The sequence below is a fragment of the Centropristis striata genome, chromosome 4, assembly GCF_030273125.1.
Source record: "Centropristis striata isolate RG_2023a ecotype Rhode Island chromosome 4, C.striata_1.0, whole genome shotgun sequence".
NCBI classification, from domain to species: Eukaryota; Metazoa; Chordata; class Actinopteri; order Perciformes; family Serranidae; genus Centropristis; species Centropristis striata.
This window is the reverse complement of record NC_081520.1, coordinates 42,758,134-42,777,910: the sequence shown is the minus strand read 5'-3', so window position 1 is coordinate 42,777,910 and position 19,777 is coordinate 42,758,134. Positions and strand designations below refer to the sequence as shown.

Genomic DNA, 19,777 nt, shown 5'->3' with positions numbered 1-19,777 from the left:
CGCGGTCACATGACCTCACCGTGGTCACATGACCCCGCCGCGGTCACATGACCCCGCCGCGGTCACATGACCTCGCCGCGGTCACATGACCCCGCCGCGGTCACATGACCCGCCAGCGACGCCCCGAAAAGTGATCAAATATGCAGCTTGTTTTCCAACATGGCCCAATTTCCAGGGAGAGTAAAAATATTAAAACAATAGTTACTATTTGAAATGGATACAGTAGAAAATAACATCTTTACTCTAAACATCTAAGAACTAGATTTTTATAATAGTCTTTTTTTTCTTATATGACTAGTTACAAACCTTACAATCGTTAAAATATTACTTGGTTATCGGCGCTGGTTGCCACAGTGACAACTTAGCCTCTCTGTTCTAATGTTTCATCACTGTTAGATACTCATATAAAACATCTTTGTTCAAAGAACACAAAAAGACTAGAGAAATGAACAATATGCATACAGTTCAACAATATGCATAACGTAGAAAATATTGAGTTTACAATCATAATCATACTAAAATTAACATTACATGGAATTTCAGGAAACTGTGCATGAGGAACACACAAACACACACTTTTTTTAACCTTATATTCATTATAAGAAAGATAAATATAATGAGAAAAACCAAAAATCCGAACTAAATATCAAAATATCATCCAAACAAAATAAAGTAAAACACTCCTCATCTAAAGAAAAAAACACAAAAGAGTTAAGAAAACACTGACAAAAAAGTGACAATTACATAGTGCTCTGTGTGTGAGTTAATATGGCGTCGATTAGGCAACTGGATGGTTCAGAATGGCGTGTTGCATTGTGCTGACCCGATGGTACATTCTAAGGCTTTGGATGAGTAATACAATCGTTTATATTCTTGCCACGTTCCCTGTACTATCCACCGATTAAATATGCCTGAAGAACACCAGAACACAACAAAAACAAAGAGTTCTAGAGATCTACTCTAAACACCCCGTCCTACTGTCCCACACATTTTAAAAATGTCTACCCACGATATCTAGGAACAGTGACACAAAAAGACTTTGGCTGACTATCTGAAAATAGCTCTCAGGTAGACGTATTTAACAAATATTCTTAAATATGTCAGACTATATATACACTACACTGAATCTACGTCGACAAATCTGCCTTAAAATATGCATAATCATACAAATAAAAACAAGTCAGGTCATACAAATCCATCACAAGTCGCAACATGGATTTAGACTTCTGTCTCACAGCAGTTTGGATACCAACTGGTCGGCCTGTTGTTTCAAAGCTATTCATGGTAACATCTGTTGTTTCAAAGCTATTCATGGTAACATGGTGGTTATTAGAGGGTCTTTGGCCAAGACCCCATATACAACTCATCATCATACAGACTCAGTGATCATGGAGAGATCTGAGTCAGCAGAGATCCATCACTTCCTGTCTGAACAACTGACATCAAGAAGAAGAAGGAAACAAAGTAATTCATTCAGTAGATTTGAGGAAAGCAGACAATGATTCATCTAATCAGCAGGTGGCGCTATAGGGAGTCACATCATGGGACCACATGCTGTCCAAGAGAAACAGACGTATTAAAGGGAATCTTTGACTTGATCTGCTTTAATTCTGCTTTAATTCCATTCATCTGTTGTTTTCTAGATGTATGGCACTTTCCAGGGCTGCCTGCCAGGTTAATGTGCTTCAGAGATAGAAAGGTAGGCTACAAAGGTTTGAAAGACACCTCACAGACATTCAGTTGCTATTTTGCCTCTGAGTGATTTCCCTTTAACAAAATAAAATCGTAAACTAAAATCATTGTGCATGCATATTGTATGTGATTCAGTCAGATCATTCGTTTATTTTACCTCAAATGAAAAACAAGGTGCACCTTTGTGTAAACAAATGAACACATTGAGGTCAAAGACCACCAACCCATAAAGAAACAAACAGCACGAGTCATGGTTCCTGCTCGATGGACGTACCAATCCAGTCGGTTATTTTTTTGGACGACTGCTCCACTCGTTACCTCATTAACATTCAGAGTGTTCCGGTGAATAAAGGTAAGTGGCCTCCACAGAGCGAAAGGCAGTCTATAATGCAAATGATGTTCTTTTCTCTTGTTGTGTTGTAGTGTGCATGACTTTCACATGAAAACAATCCTAACAAACTGTGCCTCCTATGTTAACATGCAGATTTATCCCTTTTATCCTTTTGCTCTTGGTGTTACAGGCTGAAGGGTGACTGGACTCCAGCGTGCTCCGCTTCACCTGGAACACAGAAAACAGACGTGAAGGAAGAGGACAACGCTGAGTTTAGACTTTTCTTCTTTTATTGCCGTGAAATCGGACAATCAGGGCTGAATGTCAAAAATGGATGATTTTATAAATTATTATTATTATTTTTTATTGAGTTATGTGAAATGTACGGTGGCCCTGAGAGCTCCCAGCGCTGCAACATAAGAAAACACAAATACACAAAACACAAGCAGACTGAGAAAACATCTTCATCTATCTGACAACACAAGCAAATAAACACAACACAATAAGAAAAGGTGCTGAATGCTGCACTAGTGTTGTCAGATTGATGAAGATGTTTTCTCAGTCTGCTTGTGTTTTGTGTATTTGCGTGTGTTTTCTCGTGTTGCAGCGCTGGGAGCTTTTTTAAGTCAAAGGTCAATGTTTTTCAGATTCTTGCTTGTTTCCACTGGATAACTTGTGTCCATAAAACTTGCCAAGGAGCTTGTGTTCTTGCATATTTGTCTTTTTGTCAGCAGGATTTTGGAAAAACTGCCGGCCTGATTTTCATCAAACATGCTGGAAGTGTGTAGCATGAGCCAAGGAAGAAGCTATTAATTATTGAAGCGTATATGAATTAAACAGTGGATACACAAATATAGTTTCACTTTTGTTCACATTGTGAGATTCATGTCCTGTTTGATCTGAAAAATGAGTTCCTGATCATACCTCAGGCTCTTTGTTGTCATGCAAATACTGGAAACAGCTACTGATGACTTGTTAAAGACTCTGAACAATTAAATATAACTGAAGAAATAAAAATAAAACTTCTTGGAGGGGTTCTGTGCTCTCCAAGTGCTATCAAGTCTTTTTCACATAATAGTTTTTGTGCCAACAAACTGTGGAATAAAGTCCATCAGTCTGCAGACTGAGCCCTGCTTTAGATGATCACCTTATATTATATAATGATGTATGACTTGTTACCTTTCCACAGAGCCAGCCAGCTGCTTCCACCTGTTTACAGGCCTCATGCTAAGCTAAGCTAAGCTAAGCTATGCTAACTCTTGGCAAAACATGCATATTTCACAAAACATCTACTTCTTTAAGTTCTGCATTTCTTGAATACAGTAGGCAGTAGAGATGGTGCAAAAAGAAATACATTAAACACATTCAAATGAAATAACAATAATAATAATACTTCTTATTATTGTTATTGTTAAGCTAAAAGACACCAGAGTTCTGCAGCTGTTTGGGTAGATGGTGTGAGTGTGTGTGAGATGCTGCAGTACATACTGTTCTGGTTGAGACTCCTACATCTGGGTCACATACTTGTGACTAGTCAGATGGTCTGCAGATATTATTGGAATCTGATTGAGAGGGGGAATAAGAGAGACAGAGGGAGGGAGGGGGGGAGGGAAAGACAGAAATAAGTAAACAGGGAGGCAGAAGGTGAAATGAGGACAAACAGCACTTGAACCTAAACTGATAATAAAGGTAAGCATTGTAAATAATCACAGCATCAGCTGCTCTGAACAGCTAGCAGAGATCAGAGAAGAGCTCCATTCATGCATCTTTCATTAGGAGGCTCATGGGAATCACAAGATTAAAAATACAACAACTAACAGACAGTGAAAAGTCAGAAATCAAAGAGAGGAGAGGAGCAAACCTGATTGGCTGTTGCGGTTGCAAAGGGAACACTTGTGGCAGATGTGGTGGCTGCAGACACAGTGGCTGGATTAGCACCGTGCATCATGGGAACTGGAGGCAAAGATCACAGGCAGTTCAACCAGAGCAGGTTAAAGCTTTTTAATGGCAAAACTACATCTGTGTGTCCGTCTATAGAACGCTATGAGAAAATCTGCTGCTGTAATCAAATCTATCTTCTAGTGATCTTTACTGTTCTTTATAGTGATTGCGCCCTGCGCTCTTCGGGTCAACTTCTCTTAGAGGTCCCGAGGACACGGCTTAAACAGTGGGGCCATCGGTCTTTTGCCGTCGCTGCTCCAAGGCTGTGGAACAAACTGCCCCCTGACATTCGTTTCACTTCTGATCTCAGCCTTTTTAAATCAAAGTTGAAGACCCACTTTTTTAGGTTGGCATTTAATTCTGCCAACTCTGTTTCTTAGGTCTACTCATTTTGTTTGTACCTTTCTATGTATGGCTATTGTCTATGGCTCGTACTACCTTGCAGCACTGCAGCACTTTTATTTTGTACTTATATGTTATACATGTGTTATGTATTGTTTTTATGGATTTCCTGTGAAGCACTTTGGGTACCTTCTGGCTACTGTAAAGGGCTATACAAATAAACTTGATTTGATTTGATTTGATTTGATTACTCTGATGATGAAGGAAGAAAAAGAAACATTAAATCATTTTTGAGTTTTTTTTTGTTTTTCATCTGGCATCACAATGAATAGGCTAGTTAATTTACTGTTGTTTTATCTCCTTTAAAAGGAAAATGATCATTAATTATGATCATAATGCAAAACATATCTGACAGCAACAACTACAACATCGACCACTGGTTCCATTATGGATAATAACTCCTGCTGTTTATAAGGTGTGTATAACCAACAGTATGCTGAGGTTATAGAGGTTATAGTATAACTCCTGCTGTTTATAAGGTGTATAACAACAGTTATATACTGAGGTTATAGAGGTTATAGTATAATGAAGCGAGGCTCAGGGATTTGAACTGCAACAAGCATGAGGTGACAGACAGATCTGTGGCAAAGCAGAAAGAGGTTCATTCCAAACCACAGAGAATAAAACACATGACTTCAAAATCAAATGACACAATTAAAAACTAAATTTACAGTTCACATTTTACCAGCCTGGCCTAAAAGCCATGTTGGGTTCATGTCAAAGTCTAAATTCACAGAATGGAGAATGTGCTCACATCATGTGGTGAGTTGAATGACAGTGAGTGGCTCAAAGGTAATCAGTAAGGAAAGCTGGCACCTACCAACACTTGTTGCAGGTGTCATGCACAATATCGAGCCTGCCCATCATGCATTGCAACAGGGAGTGGAGTGAATAGGGAGGAAAGAAATCAAGAAAAACCCATTACAAGTGTTATAAAGTCAGACATATTGGATTTAAACGGGATATGAACAAACTGTGCAGCACATATGATCACCTGCTTGCTTTATTACATTATTATTACAATGGTTATACAGCTGATTATCTATAACTTGTTATTAGTCATCATTCACATCACAGTTACTGCAGCGACACATATAAAGCTCTATTATCGCTCCATTCACTGGAATCAAACACTAATAGAGGAGCATTCTCCTAACAGCTGTTTGTGGTAGTTTTGAATGACCTGCTTTCAGAGTCCTCATAATGTATTACCGTGGCCTGACAGTCCGATAGCGGGGACATATGAGACAGATGAGAATACGGGACACAGTGGACTGAGAGGAGCACGACAACAAGGGACTCATTTAAATGATGTCATTGTAGCAAATACAAAAAAAATGTTTCAATGCAATGTGAATTTACTAAGTGGATGTATTAAGCTCATATACATGCATGCATAATGTCTTTAAAACTAAACTTAAATGAATAACTGACTTCTGACACCTTCACCATGCTGGACATACAAGTGCAGTTTAGTTCATGCAAGTGTTGCCACCAACAACATCACACAGAATCATTCAGCCATCCACTGCTGAGGCCAAACAGAATCACTAGTGTAAGAGTTAACTGTGATTTAACAGCCAACATGATGGATCAGCCACCAACAGGTGAAAGAGTTAAAGAGGTCCATTACCTGATGGTATGAAGGCAGCCTGCTGCTGGAACTGCATGTTGGCCAGGGCCTGTTGGTACTGGAAGATGCCAGCATTGAACATGGTGGTGGCACCGTTGGCTTTTTCAAGTGCAGGTCTCTTTGGTAAAGGAGGCAAGACAGGAGGGAGCCCCTGGAGAGGGGACAACACCAAAATAAAGGGATGGGAGTGAGGGGAACCAAAGGATGGTAGCAGTGACATTCAGGACAGAGAGAAGAAAGAACTTCATTAGAAGATAAAGTCGCCTTTTAAAACAGCTTCTACAAACAAGCAAGCAGTGGCTCACTACTCTGTCAGAGGACGGCTAGTGGTGCTAGCTGGACGGCTAGTGGTGCTAGCTGGACGGCTAGTGGTGCTAGCTGCACGGCTAGCTGGATAAACTCTGCTCACACCGTATGATCACACAATCCATCTGTCTGTAACTAATCATAATGAAGCTATGATGCTAGTTATTGGTTGTTGGACCATCAACAGAATGATAGTTAGGGAAAGCTGCACTGCCAGCTCCATGATAATAATAATACACTATAAGCCATGTTAAGACACCTCTTCAACAGTTACACATGCAATATGGGAAGTGACAGTTTCATGCAGAGACTATCTTATTAGAAACTAAAATATTACATCTTCATGCCACCAAGTATTTGCTGCTGAGTTGCACTGAAGGAGATGAACCGATTCATGGCAGTGGAAATGGTAAAGACTGGAAAAAATGTAAAAAAATTTTTTTTGGGCCTCGATGTTTTAAGTCAAGATTCATATGGTGTGAATCTGTGTTTTATGAAAAAGAAATAATAAAACTAAGTTGTCCAATCAGTTCATCAGCCCTCAGTGTTTCCTCGTTACATTTAAACTGTGTCAGGTTTCTCTAGAACATCACAGCTACATGCCAAGCTAAAAGGTGAAAGTTATAGTACCAGGTCAAAAGTTGCGTCGAGGGGTCGCTTCAGTGATTTGACAGCCGACTGAGTCTTAATTAGCAGGCAGAGCACATGATGGCAATGGGCCAATGGGGTTCAAGCGCATTAACATAAACCAGCAAGCGAAGGTGCATCATGGGGCAGCAGTGCAGTGTGGGTTGGTGAGGAAAAAAAACAAACAAAAAAACAAACAAACAAATAAAAACAAATCATTGGAATGCAATATACAACAATAACAAGACTAGGGCATGCACATTAATGGCTGTAGGGTTACTGAAGAGAATTATGGCCTCAACAAAGTTTATCTCAGATAAAATTATGATTCATGAACTATAACGCTGAGTGTAATGAACTTCTGGTCCAGAAAGGAGGAGAAGCCGATTAATGAAATGTGTTAAATTCAAATTTAAGGCAATCCTGGATTATAGTTCAGACATACGTACACTGTGAATATCATGTCATATAATATTTATGATCCTGTGGCAACTGTTGCCCTGAAACTGAACTGCTATAATGATTGGTTAGACTTTACCCTACTGCTGATCCCAGACCAGTTTTCAACCCAACTGAGAAAAAAAAGCTACAACTGCACGACCATCATCTCTATAGGACTCTTCACAAGGTCAGATTATAATGACACAATTATTGTGGCCAAAAGAATTCATGGTAACATTATTACCGTAATATCTATAAATAAATAAGAAAAAAATACTGTTATCAGTCAAATTCATTTTGTTTATTGTGTTTTTTTGTTCTTTTTCAAATTAATTATGCCTAAAATATAGAAGGTGGAGAAAGAGTTTGATTTAAAAGGTGCTGGATCTTTCCACAATATTTTCAACATTTCATTTTTTAAGTATGATTGTATGCCTCAATATCATTATACAATGACCATCATTAAGAATTATGAACAACCTGTTATATAGTCACAATTATAATATATTTATGATATATTATCTGCCATTAACCAGTTAAGATGGCTGAATTTGATTAATTCTGTTTTTATCTATGTTTACACACCCTCAAAACTTTATTGCTGTCTCTCATATTCTTTGTTTGAACACCTTGAATCTACATAATAAGAATTGGTTAAAAGAGGCAGATAAGACTATTAAGTCAAATCTGTGGCCACATTGTAAACATTACATTCTCACCACTGATAGACATTAAAAGATGCCATACAAGCTTATATTAATCTACTTATGATATTTAAAAAGAGAAAGGGTCAGATATTAGAGACACTATTTCTCCAGTGTGGTGTGATCTTATTATGCCTAATTTGGCTTAAACGTAAAGGTTACCTGAAATCAAGCTTACCCTCTTTACTGGAATACCTGCTGCATCGAGTCATCTACAGAATTTGGCTGAGCAATAACTCACTGTGACCTTTCATAGGAAATGATCACTGCATTACAGGAACAAGGTTGACATTAACAGCAGTCTTCACAGTGTTTATACCTATATGCATACCTGCTGACTGCAAACAACAGCAAAATATACAAAGCAGCAACCAAAGAGGAGCAGGAGGAGGGGCAGTCACATACTAGCATGATGCTACAGCTAGCTGCTAACAAAGCACACATCAACTCTGTCTTCTGAGTGGCTACTGGGTCAGAGCTGGAGAGAGGAGGAGAGGAGGGATGTGTTCTGGGAGGTTAAAGGGTAGAAAAGACTTCAACATGTAACAAACTGGGAGTTTAAGGACCACTATGATGGTTGCAGTATCCTGTAAACGCTGAAGTGTAGAAAGTGATTTGTTTTGAGAAATCAAGGCTGGTTAGATTTCTGTAATATGAGCTCTGATGGTTACTGTCAGTAATTCCTCTGGCTCTCAGGGCTGCAGGATATTAGAGGATGCTTCGTACATTAAATAAAGATAAATGTTCTTGAGTCCTTGTCTGTGCTGCGTTGTGAGGACGGTACCTACCATGGCTGCAGCAGCTGCAGCCTGGTTGACTTGGTGTTGGGCGGCTTTGATCTTGGCCTGCAGGTGAGCCGGAGGGTGGAAGTACTTGCACTTCTCCCTGGAGCAGCGGCCCTTGATGTAGTCCATGCACACGGTGACGGTGTTGTCGTTGGTGTCGATCATGGTGCTGTCTGACGGGTGGGCGAAGCGGCAGTCGTTCTCCCCGCGGGTGCAGTTCCCGCGCTGGTACTCCCGACACACCTGCAGCACACAGATACACCAGCAAACACACCTTTTACTGCTTTTATTTTGTTTACCTGATGAAAATATCACAAGCATAAAACACACACATAATTGCACAGGAACATTATGAAGTTACTGTTCGCTTTACTTCAGATTTGATGAAGTAATCAATCTGTTCAGCCATTTCAGAACTTGACAATCACTTTACCAGACAGAGCTAACCAATCTTAGTGACAGGCTCGGCCATTACTGCTGATTGATACGCAGAACAGACCGTAACCAGCGTTTACAGACTCATCAATCACACAACATTTATCCATTATTCAAATGAGCTGTGTTGTTGTTCTTCCTCAGAGAGACAGAAGGGGGCAGCATCTGCTGAACAGCTGGGAACTGATTGCCTCAGCCTGAATGTAGTGGCTCAACGAGGCTCATGGGAAATATGAGGCTGGTTCCCCTCAAGGGAGCTGCAGCTGACGTAACCAACAGCCCACGCAAACACACACACACACACACACACACACACACACACAGACATATACTCACAAAAGGTGGGTGCACGTATAAATTACGAGGCAACATTTTTTTTCCCCAGAAGTAATTTTTGACACTTAAATGGCTGAGCAATAACTTAAGCTCTGTGTTGGAGCAGCGGCAGCCCGCTGAGTCTGAGTCCTGTCCTCCTCCAGATGAAATGTAATTTCATGGTGCGTTGTATCGATCTATCAGTTATTGTAACAGAACAAGCCATTTACCAAATGTCTGTTTACCAGTCTCTCTGTCTGCATGCATAAAGGATTTGATTTGTGGGGAAACGCTGGCAGACAAAAGGCCACCAGCAGCGTAATCTAGAAACGAACCCTGCCGTCTCCTGTCCTGACAGCTCATCATGGCCAATCACCGATCTGAGAGAGATGGCAGGACTCTCTCTCTCTGTTTGTCTCTTCTTTCTCTCACGAACCTCTCTCACGCACTCACACAGTCACATCTGAATGAACGTCTGCACTGCAAGCACACATTAATTCCCCACCACTGCCACCATCGCCAGTCTGCTACTGGTCTTATTTAAAAGAGAGAGAGAGACAGAGAGAGAGAGAGAGGCTGCCTTGTTGTCAGGCAGATGTTGGAGAGGAGGGTGAGGGAGGGAGAGAGGGAGAGAGAGGGAAATGTAAGAGTGGTTGATGAATAAAGAGTAAAGGACAGACAGATGGGGATCAAGGAGACAGAGTGAGTCTGGGATGGAAAAAAAAAGAATTAGAGGTGAAAGCGAAGACTAAATGGAAGCAATTTGATGTTCCTGCAGCAGGTGTGGATCAGTGTGTTTGTAACAGTGGTTAATCATGCATTAGGGAGAGCTCACCCACTGGAAGTGCTTAGTTGTGCAAACAAATAAAGGGCCTGTTAATCATATTTCTGTCCCCATGGTAACTGTCCCTTTGAGCCATTTACATCACCATGGTTTCAGGTAAGCAACATATGATTTTATGCACGCTCAAAGACTGCAGCATACTCCATGAGAGACAGAGAAGAGAGACTGCCGGAAACTATTTCTGGGGGAAACAGTCTGGAGGATTGTCTTCTAAAATAGGAATTTCTTTCAGCCTCAAGGAAACAGCCTGTAACATATCTGCTCCCTGGTATGTGTGTTGGTCCACAGAATTCCAGCAAAGTTTATTTTGAACGACACACACTAGAAACTAAAATATGTCTGGCCCTTTTCTCTGAGATATTTTTAGCAAACCTAGTTCCTGACAAATTAGGCTAGGACATGAATCCTCCCATCAAGAAGCTCAGAGAGGCTGAGCTCCTGCTGACCACTGGGTCCAAACGTCTTCAAGGAGAAAACGGACGATTTCCCCGAATTACTCCTCATTATTACATCTGGCTGATGCATATTACATATTACACCTGTTTGTCTCTTGACTGGACTTACAGGATGACCTCACCCAGTCTGAATAAAGACTTGTATCTTCTATCTAACAACTTTTTGCCTGTAATCCCCTCCACCGCTACGACTGTTTCTATTATCTGTGTCTCCCTGATGACCAACAGGTCTCCTCATTGATCTCCTCTCTCCTCCTCCATCTCCTTTTCCTGTCATTGAGCCGTTCTCTCTCTCTGCATGTCATCCACTCGTTCCTGGGCCCAGAGACTTCCTCAGCCTCCCTCCCATTAATTAGCCGGCTACCCAGCGTTACGTTTGAAATGTAACCTTGCTAACGTTCCCGCACGCCTCCTGCCTGCCTCCAACGATTTCCCCATTATTCTGCTGCTGTGTTTCCTGGGTGGGGCTGCATAATGGATGAGATTGACTTACTGTCCAATTAATGATTATCTGAACACAGCTAGAGGAGCGGCACTCATCAGGTTCCAAATGACTGATCGCCTTCACAGAAGAATTAAAGATTTTTCTGGAAATGACTCCCTGATACAGTATATATAAGTTGAGCTGGTGTCTCCTGCCTGCTGACGGAGGAACGCAGCATCGACAACACTGCTGTTTGTAGAGACGCTCTCATTAACGTCTCTTTCTCTTTGCTTAAGTCTGGGTAATGACTGTATTATGGTAATGGGATGTAGTTACTGTAACAGAAACTGTGTACCAGATACATAATTAAAGTCTACAAACAGAAGCTGTTGAGGCAAGACTTTCCAACCCGAGCCTTTAATATTCAAATAGGCACAGCCCACATTTCAAAGTCCAATCTGTTTGCATAGCTGAGCAACAGAACATCAGTGAGCCAGTGTGTACCAGAGTTTTGTTAATCTGCCTTTTAATCTGTGACTGATATGAAAGTGAAAAAATAATTATGCAAATCCCCTCATCTGCGTGGTGTGTGTTTATCCTTCCTGCGTCTGAGTGTGAATGTGTGTGTTGCTCACCTCCAGTCTGTCCGTCCTCATGAGTTTCTGAGCGGCGGCAGCAGCAGCAGCTGGTACGGGGACGTTGGGGTTGCTGGTGACCAGTACGGGGCCACTGGGCAGGATGTCAGCAGGCATCAGGCCGGGCGACACCGGGCCAAGGTACGGGTTAAACGCTGCCGCCGCTGCTGCAGCAGCGTTTACATTGGTGGCAAGGCTGGGTGTGACTGAAAACATGGGCTGTGGGGACACGAGAGACTTGGTCAAAAATAGAGCAAAACTATTTCACTCAGATATAAAAATGTTGAACATTTCATCATATATATAAAAAGTATAATGCCATCTCTCCTCACTTCTACTCAGATTAAAGATATATGACATGTGGAATAAGAGATCAGGCAGAGGCCATGAACTGTGTGTGGAGGCAAAGAAGACATTGAAATCAGACAATTATTGCTTCTAGATGTGAGGAAAACACTGTGTCTCCTTTAATGGCTGCTTGTCTTTTGAGATAACACATAAAAGAGGTTTAGACTGTGTTTGGTGTCACCCACTCCCCACATGGATCACATGGATCACATGGATCACATGGATCACATGGATCATATGGAATCACACGCTTCACACACCATCACACACACATAGACACATAGACACATAGGCACATAGGGGAATAAGGCTAAGGGAAGTCAAGCTGTGTGTGTGTGTGTGTGTGTGTTGTACTGTAAAAACATGTACTGCCTGTTTGTGCTTGACTGGAGTTTGAGAGACACATAGTGGAGAGGGAGGCTAAGGATGCTAGCTGACGTAGCGCCGTGCTAGCTTCCTGCACGTTCCTGACCTCAGCCAGTCGGAGGATTCTCCTGAGCTGCTGCCAACACGACACACTGAGTAATAGAGCAGCAGCAGCCAGGCTGGACAGCTACATTCCTCCCTAAAACCCTCCTTGCTGCTCTGCGATGACTCAGAAAATCAGGAAAAATGGCGTGGACTTTCTAATTCTTTAGTGCTCCCCTCTGGAATGTCTGGAGAATGATGTCCTATCAAGGGAAGAGATCCGTCATCTCAAGGTGCTCGGATATCAGTTTGCAGCTCAAGGTGGTGTGATGTCACTGAAGACTCATCAGGCTGTTAAAATGCAGTGATGTCATGCTGCAAAAAGTTGCTAATGGCCTTCCTGGAATGTCGATTCACTTAGCATTGAATTGTTTCCAACAGTGATAGGACGATGCAGATTCCTGCCATAAACCACAACCGCAGCAGATTGAAAACAGTTATGTTAAACTCATCATATTTACACAGCAGGAAGAGAAAAACATCTCTGCTGCTCCTGTCAGCAGCTTGTCCTGCTGGACTGATGTGGTGTTTGTCATAAAATCTTTTTCTGAATCCAAATTAGAAAAGTATGTCATACAAATAAGCAGTGCATGTACATCCATGTATTGGTTTAGATCAAAGGTGACTTTTCTACATCACACAAAAATGTTTTAAATATGACATAAAAAGCACTGTAATCACCTAGATGCTGTGATATGCTAAGTAATGGTATGTTTTGTTTTTCTCCACCGTTTGTAACTGTTTCTGCTCTAGGAGGCTGAAACTTGTCAAGGAGGTCAAGCCTTTGTATGTTTTTGCATGAATACGAATGCATGGAGGCATGTTTTTACTGTCTGTCGTCACTGTGATGATAAATTGTGCTTTTATATAACAAGCTTTAGCAAAACTTTAGTCAGAGGCAATTCAGGAGAAATGTGCAGAATGTCAACACAACTTTATCTGTACTGCAGTTTAAAAACAAAGTCACAAGGTGCTTTATGGTGATTGAACATTTTAATATTTCAGGGTTACAAATGTTAAAAATGGGAAAAAAGAATTAAAGTAAAAAAAGAATGGTAATATGATCAGAAATCAAATTGTGAAATGAACAAATAAAATGTAAAATAGAATTTAGAACTTAATAATTGAAACTTAACATGAGATGATGCAACTTTTGCTGAATAGTATTTAAAGGTGAATGTAATGAAACACAATCAGAGAAGAATGATGAGGTCACAAACTAATGATGTCACTGCACAGCTTTATGGATATAAAGTTTGTAAACATCAGCTAAATGTAGCTTAATAATTTAACTCTTTGTTTGTAAGAAGGCAACCATAATATTTAATCTTTAAAAATGACAGTCATCAAAGATTTTGTCTTAAAAACGTTGATTTAGTTGACTGATTTGTACCAAACAAGTGGGCACACTCTAAACACACATCTATTTACAGATGTTTTTACTGATTCCTCTTCACTGTCTGCACCAAACAAGTGAACCAAAGTGAGTGAGTGAGTGAGTGAACGGTAGTGTAGATAGATATAATTGTAATGCTGTCCGCTGACGTTGACTCTGTAATAAAAAGCATCAGCGTACAGCTCAGACAGCTGTAATGGACCCTAATTACTTCACCCTCTGCACGGTTCCATGCGTGAAATGAAAGCACTCTCCCACGCTCACGGAGGGAGGGAGGACAGCTACAGACAAAAAAAGTGAGAGCAGCAGATATAATTTGGTAGAGATCCTGCATGGGGCAGGAAACTAAGCTAGGACTCAAGGGAGGATGGAGGAAGAGTCTGATTCCTTGAAAGGAGAGAAGCGTCTCAGCCTTTGTTCCCTCTGAACAACATGGCTCTGTTTCCTCTTTGTAGTGAGCTCTAAAGCATCTCTGCTATCTCCTCCACTTTACCTACCTGTCTTTACTCTGTTCATTTATCTCTTCCTGCTTCTCTCCTTCCTCCCTTTCTTCTTCTGCTGTGTCCTTCTCTGTCAGCCTGTCTTCTCCTCCTCTCCTCCTCTCTCTCTCCGTGACATAAACAGAAAGGGAAGGCTTTGCAGTCGAGGAGATCTATTGCTTCTTTAAACCCTTTCATGGTTCCCTCTGTTCCTCTCAATGGGCTCCTCACCCAGCCTCTCCCAGATCAGGTGATAAGCCATCGGCAGAGTGTGTGTGTGTGTGTGTGTGTGTGTGTGTGTGTGTGAGCGTCCGAGCATGCAGCATCTGAAGCTCTTTGAATAGTCTGAGACAAATTCACTCCACTGCTCTCACTTAAACATAAAGGGACGAGAGAAGACAGAGGAATTACTTCAAGCCTGACTGGCAGCTCTCATTGACTGTGCTGGTCTCATGGATCTGCTGGAAGGATTCATTGAACTGGCTGACTGGAGCTCTGACCATCACCTTGAAGATCCTTGGAGCATGCAGCTCGGTCTCAGTCATTAGCTGCTGGTGTGTGTGTGTGTGTGTGTGTGTGTTTGCATCATAGTACATAACTTTATTTATCACTGCTAAACTAAATGTACTCCCGTAATGATGGTAAGAATTTAGTGTCTGGTGTTTGGAAATATATGGCATATAAATGGCCCATAAAGTAGGAATAACTTCAGCCAAAGTCCTCCGTTAATTATGGTTTCATTTTCATTGTGATGTGTCTGGAAGAAGTTGATTAATAAAGTTTTGAAAAGATATTCACTTTATCTGTTTAGAATAAATCACATTGTCTTTATGAGCAACCGTGTATTTTGGTGAATGATTAATGATTTAAGTCATTTTTCAAGCGAAATACCTAAATTCTCTATTTTCTCAAAGTTTTGCTGCTTTTCTCGTATTATATTATTTTATATTGAATATATTTTGGTTTTAGACTGTTGGACGGCTGAGGATTTCACCTTAGGCTCTAAAATTGCTTTTTTTCACTATTTTTTGACATTTCATAGACCAAACAATTAATCAAGAAAGTAATTTCCAGATGAATCAATCATTAGAATAATTGCGAGTTGCAGCCATAAATGAACCTACGGGATAATTTGACAATCAATCCAAAGTCCTCTCCTCCTGATAGTTTTTTCCCCAGAGCTGATTTAAAATACCTCACTGTGTCTGTCAGTGGCTGAAGTCTGCACACTGAGCTTATAAAAGTTGTTTCTTGGTTGTTGTTTTTTTGGTCAAGACTACACTCCAATTAACCAGCCTTGTTAATTCTTAGCCAGCTAACACAGTTGGAGGATAAACTTTGTAATTCTGAGAACACAGAGTCAAAATCACGATCAGCATTTTTATAACAGGTTGACCATATGATTGTTCTCATGTTGACTGGCACGATTAAGCTTCTTACCTTTAACTGTTTCAATGTGATGAACCCAGATCTCTCATAAAGCATGCTACAGGCTCTCTCACACAGCTTAAACTGCAAAACTAATTCTCAGAAACCTATCAGAATAAAAGAGTTCGGGATTAAATTTGACTTTAAATGAAAAATTACCGTTTTTCTTGTTAAAAACAGAACATTTTAGTGAAATTTTTCACTTTTGCTGCTAGAATCACAAACTAAATTTGTATTTATTCTCTTTTTAATGCTTTAATTTTATTCTGGAGTCTATTTTATCATATTCAGATATTCAGCTGTTGTTATAATGGAGCCCCAGGGAACACTGTTTCTGGCATTGAGAGAACATTCAAACATGCAGGTCACATGACAGCCTCTGGCTCAATGAGACTCACGCCCACATTATTGTTATTTATTTTACCAACTCTGACATGGACTCTGTATCTCTGTGTGGAGGAACTTATTGTAATCTGTATGTGTTTATGTTGATGTGGCTGTATGTTTCTCTCACCACAGGCTGCAGCTGCGTGCCGGGCATCATGGCGTTGGCCAGCTGCATCTGCTGGGCCAGCATGGCCATGTTCTTCTGCTGGATCAGGTTGTTCCTCCCGTTGATCTCCAGCTGCGTCTTTAGGTGGGGCGGAGGGTGGAGGTACTTACAGTTCTCCCTGGAGCAGCGGCCCTGCAGGAAGGAGAGAGGAGGAGAGAGAGATGGAGAGAGGAGAATCAGAATAGTTTCCTTTAACTGCTGCTAATGCAAAGCGTTAATGAGCCTTGACTCCAGTTTCTGCCCTCTGGTTTAGCAGCAGTGACCTAACATCCTGACATCTGGCCAGCTGCTGCTGTCGTAAAGAAGAGCGATCACTTCGGCTTTCTTTCCCTTTCCCTTTCCTTTCTTTGACCTGAGCTGCTCTGACTACCTTCCTACTGTCTACAGGCCCATCGAGAGACACATTAGTTTCAAGAGCGCAGATAAAGAGGATTAGCCGTCTATCTTCTCCTGCTAACAGATTATAATATTCAAAGTGAGAGAAAAGAAGGATGAGAGAATGATACTCTGTCCCAATGATGCTGTGTAGACATTTCATTAACCGTTCATCTATTAATCATCTCCATGCAACCTCAGAGATCCTTTAAAAATCCTGTTGGTCCATGCTTGTACAGGAGTATCTCAATAAACTAGAATAACTAGAAAAGTTCATTTATGTCAGTAATTCAATTAAAAAAGTGGAAATAACACATTATATAGATCCATTACACACAGAATGAAACATTTCATGTCTTAATGTATTTCATTTATTCTAATTATAATGATTATGGCTTACATTTAATGAAGACCTAAAATTCAGTGTCTCAAAAAAATTGAATATTACAAAAGACCATTTTTAAAAAGTATGTATAATATGGAAATGTTGTCCTCTGAAAAGTATGAACATCTATATGACTCAGTACTTGGTTGGGGCTATTTGACTTGAACTATTAGAAATGGACTTTTCCATCATACTCTAATTTATTGAGATGTTCCTGTAATAAACTAACTAAAGCTCAGAGGTAATCTATGTGATCTGCCATCTTGCTGACTCTGTTATATTTCATTGTGCATCGTGCCCTCTGTTGATGACACACCCTTAAATATAATATCTTTACTCTAGCTCTAAATAAATAAAATAGCTCTAAACCTCTGGTTCACTAGATAGCACCAATGTTCCAAGGATCCTGAAGGGAACCTGTTCCCTAAAGCTCATTTAGTGGAAAGGGGGTATAAAAGAAATCCATCAAATTCTCACATTTAAGAATCTGAAACTGAAAAATGTTTGATTGATGTGATTAGTTTTCCAATAGATCAAATCATCGATAGCTCAGTGCTCTAACATATGAAGTCCAAATGGTCAGGAATATGTCTCTTTGTATAACAGTTGCTAAGGAAAAATAAAGACAGGAAATTAAAAGGAAAGAAAATGAAAAGACAACAAGCTTTCCACCTGAACTGCTGTTACACTGTTGCTCTTCCTCCAGAGGAACTGAATCAGGAATTTCAATCCTCAAAGCCTCACACTGTCCTGCTGCTCTATCCTCCTCCTCTATCCTCTATCCTCTATCCTCTATCCTCTATCCTCTCTCCTCTATCCCCTATCCTCTATCCTCTCTCCTCTATCCTCTATCCCCTATCCCCTCTCCTCTCTCCTCTATCCTCTATCCTCTCTCCTCTATCCTCTCTCCTCTATCCTCTCTCCTCTATCCTCTATCCTCTATCCTCTATCCTCTCTCCTCTATCCCCTATCCTCTATCCTCTCTCCTCTATCCTCTATCCCCTATCCTCTCTCCTCTATCCTCTCTCCTCTATCCTCTATCCCCTATCCTCTCTCCTCTATCCTCTCTCCTCTCTCCTCTATCCTCTATCCTCTATCCTCTCTCCTCTATCCTCTATCCCCTATCCTCTATCCTCTCTCCTCTATCCTCTATCCCCTATCCTCTCTCCTCTATCCTCTATCCTCTCTCCTCTATCCTCTATCCTCTATCCTCTCTCCTCTATCCCCTATCCTCTCTCCTCTCTCCTCTATCCTCTATCCTCTATCCTCTCTCCTCTATCCTCTATCCCCTATCCTCTCTCCTCTATCCTCTATCCTCTATCCTCTATCCTCTATCCTCTATCCTCTATCCCCTATCCTCTATCCTCTCTCCTCTATCCCCTATCCTCTCTCCTCTATCCTCTCTCCTCTCTCCTCTATCCTCTATCCTCTCTCCTCTATCCTCTATCCTCTATCCTCTCTCCTCTATCCTCTCTCCTCTCTCCTCTATCCTCTCTCCTCTATCCTCTCTCCTCTCTCCTCTATCCTCTATCCTCTATCCTCGACCTCTGAGCCGTCCCGCTTGCTGCTGGATGTTTTACATGGCCCACTGAATCATTATTGATCTCCTCCAAATTGAGATGAATGACTAGTGTGTCAATATTTTACATCATTTGAGAAGCGAACGGGCTGAGAACTGATGCTGGATCGATGTGTGATTGGAGACTTCTGGGACAATAAACATAAACACATGATGGCTCTTTATGTGATATTCTGCTGGCGTCTATAGGCAGCCAGTGATTATATTCATCCAGCAGCCGGCAGCCCGAGGGAGAAGGAGGGAATGTAATTTACACTCTCATAATGCCTGCTCCACTGAACACTCCCCCGGATAGGTGTAATATTTAAGATATCTCCTCCTCTTCCTCCTTCTCCTTCATCCCCTCCTGCCTCCTTCCCCTATACGTCTCCAGCCCCATGCTGATATTTGTTCTCTCATCATGAATACAGAGCAGCGGAGGTGCTGCTGGGATCTGAACATGTATGTAGCTCACTCTGCCTTTGTCGCTTTCACTCTTTTTCTCCTCTCGCCTCAATCTCCCCATCAACATGCATCCTCCCTCCGTCTCCTCCATCACTCTTTTATATAAATCTATTTCCAGGGGAACAGCTCCACAGTAGCACCTCCCATGGGGAATTACAGGTTGGCTGTCCTGCTCCTGCTTATCTGGTGAGATTACCTGCTGCCCACTATGACACCTGCGTTCACAAGCTAACACATCCACTCCCCACTCCTCCTCCCTCCTCCCTCCTCCTCCTCTTTTCTCGTCTCGCTCTATCTCTCCATCTCTTCCTTTTATTTCCTCGTTCATCCTGTTCTGCCTAGCGACAGCAGG

General features: G+C 41.2%; 1 protein-coding gene across 4 annotated transcripts in view; it reads right to left on the bottom strand.

Annotated features, from left to right (window-relative positions):
- Nucleotides 1–433: 433 nt before the first annotated feature.
- LOC131969748 (muscleblind-like protein 1) overlaps nt 434–19,777 on the bottom strand; it is a 45,181-nt gene continuing 25,837 nt past the window's right edge. Inside the window, exons 2-10 of one of the 4 annotated variants that reach the window (XM_059330932.1) lie at nt 16,604–16,774; nt 11,971–12,189; nt 8,866–9,105; nt 6,936–6,989; nt 6,000–6,150; nt 5,187–5,222; nt 3,885–3,976; nt 3,512–3,585; nt 434–2,251 (exon numbers count right to left, since the gene is read on the bottom strand). In XM_059330932.1, the coding sequence (XP_059186915.1) occupies nt 3,529–3,585; nt 3,885–3,976; nt 5,187–5,222; nt 6,000–6,150; nt 6,936–6,989; nt 8,866–9,105; nt 11,971–12,189; nt 16,604–16,774 (1,020 nt within the window). In that variant the 3' untranslated portion in view covers nt 434–2,251; nt 3,512–3,528. The remainder of the gene's footprint in view (nt 2,252–3,511; nt 3,586–3,884; nt 3,977–5,186; nt 5,223–5,999; nt 6,151–6,935; nt 6,990–8,865; nt 9,106–11,970; nt 12,190–16,603; nt 16,775–19,777) is intronic. The other 3 variants (XM_059330933.1, XM_059330934.1, XM_059330935.1) reach the window with 3 other exon arrangements.